Source organism: Engraulis encrasicolus, chromosome 4, assembly GCF_034702125.1.
Source record: "Engraulis encrasicolus isolate BLACKSEA-1 chromosome 4, IST_EnEncr_1.0, whole genome shotgun sequence".
NCBI classification, from domain to species: Eukaryota; Metazoa; Chordata; class Actinopteri; order Clupeiformes; family Engraulidae; genus Engraulis; species Engraulis encrasicolus.
The window spans coordinates 51,099,936-51,109,935 of record NC_085860.1 but is presented as its reverse complement, the minus strand read 5'-3'; the positions used below and the strand labels follow the sequence as shown (position 1 = coordinate 51,109,935).

Below are 10,000 nucleotides of genomic sequence, written 5' to 3'. Positions count from 1 at the left end.
ATCGGAAACAACTAATGGTCAATAATAACCAAGAAAAGAAAGAAAGAAGAAAAAAAGACTTCTCACTTCGCACTAAAGGAATGCAAAATACAACGCTTGATTATTCTAGAGGAGAGAGTACGCCCGAGGCACTCCAAAGTGAGATTAAAAAAAGTCCTTAATTTTTCTAAATGGGACATCAAGCCGACGCATTTCGGAGGCGGAACGCATCAGCTTGATGTCCCACTTCAAAAATTCAAGGACTTTTCGGATTTTTGAACGAGTCTCCCTTTCCCCCTTTCGTTCCAGATGGATTTATTTTACGTCTATGGCACACTTCACTAAGCGTTACAGAATGTCTTGGCAGGGGGATCACAGTTCAACGTCTTAGGGCTGTGATTTAAAGGCACTGCATTGTCAGCAGACAGACCCCATGCTCTACGTAGTCCCTTTATGGAGATGTTTGTTATTTCAAGAGTTTCCCACTTTCATGACTCCAAGAGAGGAAACGACCCTCGTGTGTGTGTGGATGTGCGACCTCAACTTATAGCAGGCAGCGTCAGGCTGTCACTGAGGGATCATGGAAGGGTGTAAACATGCCAACGAGTACTGCTGTAGTTGCAGATTGAATTTCCTCTGGTTTCAAAATGTAAGCGTTTCTTAGAGGGATTTCCCTGAGTTGGCTGTATAGGGGCCAGTGGAGCAGAAGCTGAGTCCTGCCTTTAGAGGGGAGAGAGGACTATATGCAGTCTATTATGTAGTGGGATGACTAAGGGCCGTACCATTATGGAAAAATAGCAATGATTACTTGGATCAAAATTGAAATTACAATTATTCAACAACAATAAAACAACTGTTCCAATACAATATTGTAATAGCCAAAATTGCTATTTTTGACTAATTTCGATTAATTGTGCAGCCCTTGGATGACTTACCGGTATCTTTATTGGGGTTAACACCAAGTGATGTTGATGTTGCTAGGGTAACTAACCTTAGAGTTGAGGGCGCACTGCAGGGGTGTGTCCTTGGCCTTGTTGTGGATGGCGGTGGAGGCTCCGTTCTCCAGCAGCACCCCGATGATGCCCTCGTAGCCCCAGCGAGCCGCGATGTGCAGCGGGGTGTCGCCCTTGTCGTTCTGGATGTTCAGCCGACACGAGTGCAGGTCGAAGTACACCATCGCCTTCACACACTGGAGAGAGCATTGGGAGGGAGAGCATGATGGAGATAAGACACTGTGACTGGACTACATTTACTGTAGTAGACGACACGACACTACACTACACTGTCCAAATGGAGATAGCTCTATGGAGCACCTCCTCTGCTCTATGGAACACCTCCTCTGCTAGACCCAGCTCTATGGAACACCTCCTCTGCTCTATGGAACACCTCCTCTGCTAGACCCAGCTCTATGGAACACCTCCTCTGCTCTATGGAACACCTCCTCTGCTCTATGGAGCACCTCCTCTGCTCTATGGAACACCTCCTCAGCTAGACTCAGCTCTATGGAACACCTCCTCTGCTAGACCCAGCTCTATGGAACACCTCCTCTGCTCTATGGAACACCTCCTCCGCTAGACCCAGCTCAATAGCTACGTTCACACGCGTTGCTTGTAGCTACTAGCTTCTCGCTCACTCGCCACTTGCTCATGGAACGTTTGCTAAACGTTCCTGCGTGTTTAACTGCCAATGCATGAGCGAGAAGTACCGAACTCTGCATTCCAATTGGTTACTGACTTGCCTCGCTCGAAGTTGAAATATTTTAAACTCGGGATCCGCCCACATCCGCCTCATCGTCTCGCTGGGACACATAGACATTCTATTCTAACTAGCAGCGACGTGTGTGAACGAGGCTTATGGAATGACTCTGGCCCTCCGCTAGACCCGGTAGGTAGTACGAGAAGCGAGAGGGAGACTCACGTCCTCGTGGCCGTGCATGCAGGCCAGGTGCAGCGGGGTGTTGCCGTTGTTGTCCTGAGCGTCCGTGTTGGCCTTGTAGTGCAGAAGCAGCAGCTGGGGGGTGGGTGGGGGTTATATACAGGGAGAGGAGATGACAGGAGGCAGAAGAGGAAGAAGAGGAGAGAAGAGGATAGGAGAGGGGAGGAGAGGAGAGGAGAGGACAGAAGAGGAGAGGAGAGGAGGGAGAGAGGAGAGGAGAGGAGAGGAGAGGGGAGGAGAGGAGAGGAGAGGAGAGAGGAGAAGAGGAGAGAAGAGGAAAGGAGAGGAGAGGAGAGGAGAGGAGAGGAGAGGAGAGGAAAGGAGAGAAAAACAAGGGGAAAGGAATTCATGTTAAAGAGAAGTAGAAACAATTATACTGGAAAAGCCAGAAGAACAGTCTACGTCAGCTTTTTGTTAATCAAATACAAATGTGTGAGTGTGAGTGTGTGTGTGAAGGTGTGTACTGTGATTCTTTGGTTGCCCTCTGACAGGAGAGGTGCAGTGGGGTGGTGAGGAGAATGGAGTGTATGAGAGAAAGGTGTGTGTGTGTGTGTGTGTGTGTGTGTGTGTGTGTGTGTGTGTGTGTACGCATATGTATACAATGATCACCTGGTAGACTTTCTGGCAGGAGAGGTGCAGTGGTGTGATGAGAAGTGAGTGTGTGTGCGATGCATGTGCAGAGTAACTGTATATAGCACAATGTGTCATGCCATATGTGCCGTGTGTGTGTGTACAGTATGTGTGTGTGTGTGTGTGTGTGTGTGTGTGTGGTGACTCACTGGTAGCCTTTCAGACAGGAGAGGTGCAGAGGGGTGATGGAAATTGTGTGTGTGTGTGTGTGTGTGTGTGTGTGTGTGTGTGTGTGTGTGTGTGTGTGTGTGTGTGTGTACCGTGACTCCCTGGTAGCCCTTCTGGCATGACAGGTGCAGGGGGGTGAGGGCGTGGTAGTCTGTAGCGTTGACCACCGCCCCTTTAGACACCAACAGGTCAATCAGCGACGACTGACCTGGACATGAACACGCACAGAGGACCGAGTCAGACATGACTAGTCATCTGCCGAAACAAATATCTTAAATCTGCTATTCGTCTCTCAACACTCTCTGGTGAAACAAAGATCTTAAATCTGCTATTCGTCTCTCAACACTCTGTGGTGAAACAAAGATCTTAAATCTGCTATTCATCTCTCAACACTCTCTGGTGAAACAAAGATCTTAAATCTGGTATTCGTCTCTCAACACTCTCTGGTGAAACAAAGATCTTAAATCTGGTATTCGTCTCTCAACACTCTCTGGTGAAAAGCTACTGAGGCAGCGTGGTCCAGTTAACAGATGCTGATGAGGGTTTAAACTGGCATTATCAATTTTTTACATTACATGACATTGCACTTAGCTGACGCTTTCATTTTATTCAAAGCGCCTTACAACTATTATTTGTCAGGTTATTGGTTACAGTCCCTGGATCAATGTGGGGTTAGGTGCCTTCCTCAAGGGCACTTCAGCCATGGATGGAGATGTAGGGAGAGGTCAGGGGGGAATCGAACCGGCAACCCCTAGATTGAAAGACCAACTCTCTAACCACTAGTGCACGGCTGCCCGTTTTCTTTCTGAAAAGCTTGTGTACACCAAGCTCACCACTCCAAAGACTAACTGCTTGATCACATTTGAACATAAGAGAGATGCTCCAACACCCGCACGGCACGCATGAATGCGTACACACAACGATGCAGTGGCATATGTCAAGCGCTAGAGCAGTCAGAGTGTACTTTATTATCCCCAGGGGGAATTACCACTACAGCGATTACCACTACAGTCCTTACCACAGAAAGCAGCCACGTGTAGAGGAGTGTAGCCTCGGTCGTCTCGGGACAGAGAGGTGATGATGGAGGGGTCGTTCAGTCGTCTGTGAAGACAATACACACACACACGTTCTATAGTTAATATTACGCAAACAAACGATTGATACTATTATGCCGGAGATATGCATGCTGATATGCATGACGTACGTTGCCATGATGTGAATTTTATGTCAATTTTGGACACGGGAGAACAGCTCACTCAAGGTATGCAGACATGTGGGTCTCAAGCGGTTATACTGCACTGCCTCATCATCATCATCATCATCATCATCACCATCATCATCATCATCATCATCACCACCATCCTCAGTCTGGGACTGACTAACATGCATTAGGCCCAATCACATCCTGTTTCCATGAATCAAATGGCAACATTCACCATACAATTAGTATTAGGGCTCAAATAACCAGCATAAAGCTTCTGGGCTGAAATAACATGGCATGCCAGCACCAGTCCTGCACACTGCCAACACAAAGCTAAGTCCTACCAACATATCGAAATCAGGGAGTCTGTGGTGGCTTTAAAGAATTGAAAGTGAGGGCAAAATCTTGCTTGGTCAGTTTTCCAAACGATTGAGTCCAGTATAAAAGACGACTTCAACGTGGACAATGTGGAGTAAAAATAAAGAGGGCTTTAGTCTAGAACAGTGTTTCTCAACAGGGGTGCCGGGGCACCCTGGGGTGCCGCGGAAACGTGGCTGATAAATAAATAATGTAATATAATACATATTTTTCTAAATTGATAAGTTATTGCTAGTCAGTGGAATCTTTCATCTGCCATTTACGCACAATAAAGTAAATATACTGTAGGTCGCCCCAGTCAGCTGTAACTTCGAACGTAGGTCGTGCGTGTGACATCTCCAAATGTGTTGCTTTTCTAAGCTTGTGTGGTATCGGATGCGATGCCATGTTACGGCTTGTTGGTTTGGGGTGCCTTGACATTTTTCATGAATTGACAGGGTGCCTCGCCTAAAAAAAGGTTGAGAAACACTGGTCTAGAACTAGCGCTGGGCTTAATCCACGTCTGGGAATGGAGCCCAGTGTGTAAAAACATCACTGTGGAAACTAATGGGCAGCAGGGTCAGCGAGGCCGCGGGAAACGACCAGAAAGAAAGAACTCCGAAAATTAGATTTAGTCCAATGAGAGCAGCAGAGCTCAGGCCCTATGGCCCTTAGGCACTATGCAGACAATGAAAACAATAATATCAGCAATGTGGTGCACACTGGCTTATGTGGTGTGGTTCACTCGAAACTAAATCATGCATTTGCTTTTATTCAAGAACTGAGATTGTCAAATGATAACATTAGCACGCCCAGTCATCTAAATAACCCCTACCCACAAACTGCTATGTTTGTCCATTTGGGCCCCTGAACCCACAATAAATGATTGGGCTTTTCAGCATCATTAGGACAGGAGAGTGAAGAGTGGGAAAGGGAAATCAGTGCAACATCCAGACAAAAGATTGTGTTGGGAAATGACCAGGCAGGACTTTAAAGGGGTATGCCACTATTTTGGGCTTAATACAGTTAAAATCGTTGACTGGGGTTTATAAAGGTGGTAAAGTGTCTTATTTTTCATGTTGAGCGTTAAAGAGGGAATATGTCGCTAAGCTAGTGAAATTCAATGCATCACTGTAGCATTGTAGCATGCAAGACAACGCTCAACATGAAAAGATAAAGAAACATAAGACACTTTACCACCTTTATAAACCCTGGCCAACGATTTTAACTATATTAAGCCCCAAAATAGTGGCATACCCCTTTAACACGAGTGCCCAACTTGGGTATCTGTCTGTGTGTGGTATGGGCGTGCCACAGCAAGACACAAGTCTCCAGACTTGATATGGCGATTATGTACCCCTCAGTATTCAGTGCCGTTTATCATTTGAAGCTAACCACCACCCTCTGGTACTAGCCAGGCAGCCACCATACCATCTACATACTATACTATACTATACCATATCATAGACGTCAACACTTGTTCCAGGTCATGTTAAGTTTGTCTACCTTAACTGACAGAGTATGTTTTCTGCACATGGTCTATCCCAACTCAGAGAAAGTCTTTTTGCACAATTACCTTTTCTACATTTTTGAATTAAAAAAAAAAAAAAAAACATTTATCTTTACTATTTTTATTTTCCCCTCCCTGACTATTCCCGTGTTATTTGTGTCTTGAAATGTCCATGTGGACATTTGTGTATTTATGTAAGCTACTGGACACCTGAATTTCCCCCTGGGGATCAATAAAGTTACTCTACTCTACTGTACTACCAACTAGTGCCTCCACTTCAATTCCACTCGCAGCAGTTGCAGGAACAGAGCGGGTTGCACATCTGGGCCTTGTCCTCCTTCTCCATCATGCACAAGCTCACCCTACTATACCCCCCTGGTAGCCCCCGCTCACCCTACTATACCCCCCTGATAGCCCCCGCTCACCCTACTATACCCCCCTGGTAGCCCCCGCTCACCCTACTATACCCCCGCTCACCCTACTATACCCCCTGGTAGCCCCAGCTCACCCTACTATACCCCTCTGGTAGCCCCCTCTCACCCTACTATACCCCCGCTCACCCTACTATACCCCCTGGTAGCCCCCGCTCACCCTACTATACCCCCCTGGTAGCCCCCGCTCACCCTACTATACCCCCCTGATAGCCCCCGCTCACCCTACTATACCCCCCTGATAGCCCCCGCTCACCCTACTATACCCCCCTGGTAGCCCCCGCTGTGAAGCTCACTCTACTATACCCCCCTGGTAGCCCCAGCTCACCCTACTATACCCTCGCTCGCCCTACTATACCCCCCCGGTAGCCCCAGCTCACCCTACTATACCCCCCTGGTAGCCCCCGCTCACCCTACTATACCCCCGCTCACCCTACTATACCCCCCCGGTAGCCCCAGCTCACCCTACTATACCCCCCTGGTAGCCCCCGCTCACCCTACTATAGCCCCCTGGTAGCCCCCGCTCACCCTACTATACCCCCCCGGTAGCCCCAGCTCACCCTACTATACCCCCCTGATAGCCCCCCGCTCACCCTACTATACCCCCCTGTAGCCCCAGCTCACCCTACTATACCCCCGATAGCCCCCGCTGTGAAGCTCACCCTACTACACCCCCCTGGTAGCCCCCGCTCACCCTACTATACCCCCGCTCACTCTACTATACCCCCCTGGTAGCCACAGCTCACCCTACTATACCCCCGCTCACCCTACTATAGCCCCCTGGTAGCCCCAGCTCACCCTACTATACCCCCCTGGTAGCCCCCGCTCACCCTACTATACCCCCTGGTAGCCCCCGCTCACCCTACTATACCCCCCTGGTAGCCCCCTCTCACCCTACTATACCCCCGCTCACCCTACTATACCCCCCTGGTAGCCCCCGCTCACCCTACTATACCCCCCTGATAGCCCCCGCTCACCCTACTATACCCCCCTGGTAGCCCCCGCTCACCCTACTATACCCCCCTGGTAGCCCCCGCTCACCCTACTATACCCCCCTGGTAGCCCCCTCTCACCCTACTATACCCCCCTGATAGCCCCCGCTCACCCTACTATACCCCCCTGATAGCCCCCTCTGTGAAGCTCACCCTACTATACCCCCCTGGTAGCCCCCGCTCACCCTACTATACCCCCCTGATAGCCCCCTCTGTGAAGTGAAAGTCAACCTGGGAAACTCCAACTCCCATTGTCATTGTGATACAGCACTCCACAGCATACAAGTGCACACAACTAAATTGCATTCATGCCTCACCTATGCAAGGGGGTAGCCCATAATGGCTCCCCAAGACAGCCATGCGGTGGGACGGTACCATGCTCAAGGTACCCAAGTCATGGAGGAGGATGGGGGAGAGAATTGGTTAATTAATCCCTCCAAACAACCTAGCGGGTCGGAAGTCAAAGCGGAAACCTTAGAGCTACAAGTCTGACGCCCTAACCGCTTACCCATAACTGCCCACTGCCTGGAAAGAAGAACTCTCCCTCTTTCGATAGATACCCCCCGCTGTGGAAAGAAGAGGTCAGCTCACCCTGACAGTCTGAACTGTGGAGAGAAGAGGTCAGCTCACCCTGACAGTCTGAACTGTGGAGAGAAGAGGTCAGCTCACCCTGACAGTCTGAACTCGCAGCGGTCGCAGGAGCAGAGTGGGTGGCAGAGCTTGTCCCCGTCCTCCTCCTTCTCACTCTCACTCAGCAGGCGCCGCACCTCACCCTCGTTACCGTTGGCGATGTGCTGGAAACACACAGACAGACAGACAGACAGACAGACACACACACACATACCGACAGAGAGAGAGAGACACACACACACACACACACACACACACACACACACACACACACACACACACACACACACACACACACACACACACACACACACACACACACACACACACACACACACACACTTTAGCCTAATGTTTTTGTTTTTGTCCTGTTTTGTCAAGTCTTGTCTAATGTCTGTGAGAATCACTGAAGCCACGCCAAAGACAATTTTCTGTTTCATGTGTAACAGACAATAAAGTTTTATCTAATCTAATCTAATCTAATCTAATGACTCGTATATGTTGTTTGACCTTTGGTGCCTGGAGACACATATACGCTGCATTCAGGCTCTTGAGATTTTAACTTTTTAAATAAAAATGTGGATATTTTACAGCGGAATGAACACATTCTAATGCAAGATGTGGGTCAAAAAAAGTTGCATTTAAACCCTAAGATATTTAGGTTTTTATAGGCTGAGAGCAACTTTCCCAAGAAGGGCTTAGACATTCAGCAGGCATTTTTTGCAGGTGCTTTAGGCATCAATGGGTTAAGTGGATGTGCATGCATCCAAACACTAGTTTACGGTAGCGGGCAGCGTTCTCTTCTCACCTCGAACAGGTGGTCTATGGGAGTAGCAGCACTCTGGGAGAGGAGGTTCATCTTCTGGCTGAAGAACAGCTTGCTGTTCAGATCCCCTGGGCCCTGCAGGAACACACATGACACACAGAGGTTTACCTTACAACTTACAACTGTGTGTGTGTGTGTGTGTGTGTGTGTGTGTGTGTGTGTGTGTGTGTGTGTGTGTCTGTCTATGTGAGTGTGTGTGTGTGTGTGTGTGTATCTGTATGCGCGCCTGTGTGTGTGTGTGTGTGTGTATCTGTATGTGAGTGTGTGTGAGTGTCTCTATGTGTGCGCGCGTGTCTGTGTGTGTGTGTGTGTGTGTGTGTGTGTGTGTGTCTCCTCACCGTGAGTCCCTCAGTGAGGTTCCCCTGGCTGATGTACTGCACGGCGGCCTCGAAGGAGGTGAGGCAGTAGCTCAGGTCGTCCTTGGTGGAGTTGGAGAAGTGGAAATTCTTGATGTAGCTCAGATTGGCCATCCTGACAGGAGAGAGGGCAGTGTTGGGTAAGTTACTTTATAAATGTAATCCGTTACAGTTACAAGTTACCTTGATTAAAATGTAATTGTACTGTAACTTTTTGGATTACTTTCACAAAGTAATGTAACTGATTACTTTTGGACTACTTAAGGTTTCTCTTACTTAAGGTCTCTTAAGGTCTCTCTGAGAGGCTGACAAAGCTATGGCACAAACACACCTAATATTTTAATGCTTCTTATCGTTTCAATGTTCTTTGACTCCAATTTCTTTCTTTCTTTCTTTCATTTATTTTTGTCTTTTATTTTTTGTGAAGCACATTCAGTTGCACCTGTGTAGGAAATGCGCTACACAAATAAACTTGCCTTGCCCTGCCTAAAGTGACTTGAGTGACACCAGCGACAGAAGTAATTGACTTTGTATGTATGGAGGAGCTGGCGACAGAATACACAAAAGCGTTTTGGGATACAAGAGGCGATTTGAGCGCCAGTTTGTAGTTGAACGCAAGCGAATATTATGCTAATTAGCTATAGTGCGGTTCGGTAAAAGCTTCCTGGAATGTCAGAATGCTGACATTTTGCTTTTAACGGTCATCACAAGTATCTCTGTCACTTTTATTGCTCGTGTCACTCTTGCTATAAAGACAGTCCAGCGACTCTTTGTAGCTTTGGTCTCTTCTGGTGCGTTCATGTACACTGTCGTACAGTGCATCTACAGGCATTTATCACTCGGTGAGCAGACGAAACTTCTTCTGATTGGCTGAGCAGGTGTCCTTTATTCCCCGGTAGCAGGACACCTATGATGTCATGTGGGCGTCTAAATTGCTTCTTTTCTAACTTTCTGGCGAAGTGCCGTTACTAATCGCATCTGGTTG

At 48.2% G+C, this 10,000-nt stretch overlaps 1 protein-coding gene across 2 annotated transcripts in view; it reads right to left on the bottom strand.

Moving 5' to 3' along the window:
• Positions 1 to 10,000, bottom strand: part of ankrd27 (ankyrin repeat domain 27 (VPS9 domain)) — a 50,539-nt gene that overhangs the window by 17,467 nt on the left and 23,072 nt on the right. For both annotated transcript variants that reach the window (XM_063197652.1, XM_063197654.1), the window contains exons 12-18: positions 8,998 to 9,130; positions 8,642 to 8,734; positions 7,873 to 7,997; positions 3,731 to 3,813; positions 2,805 to 2,920; positions 1,897 to 1,989; positions 971 to 1,168 (exon numbers count right to left, since the gene is read on the bottom strand). In XM_063197652.1, coding sequence (XP_063053722.1) covers positions 971 to 1,168; positions 1,897 to 1,989; positions 2,805 to 2,920; positions 3,731 to 3,813; positions 7,873 to 7,997; positions 8,642 to 8,734; positions 8,998 to 9,130 — 841 coding nt within the window. The remainder of the gene's footprint in view (positions 1 to 970; positions 1,169 to 1,896; positions 1,990 to 2,804; positions 2,921 to 3,730; positions 3,814 to 7,872; positions 7,998 to 8,641; positions 8,735 to 8,997; positions 9,131 to 10,000) is intronic.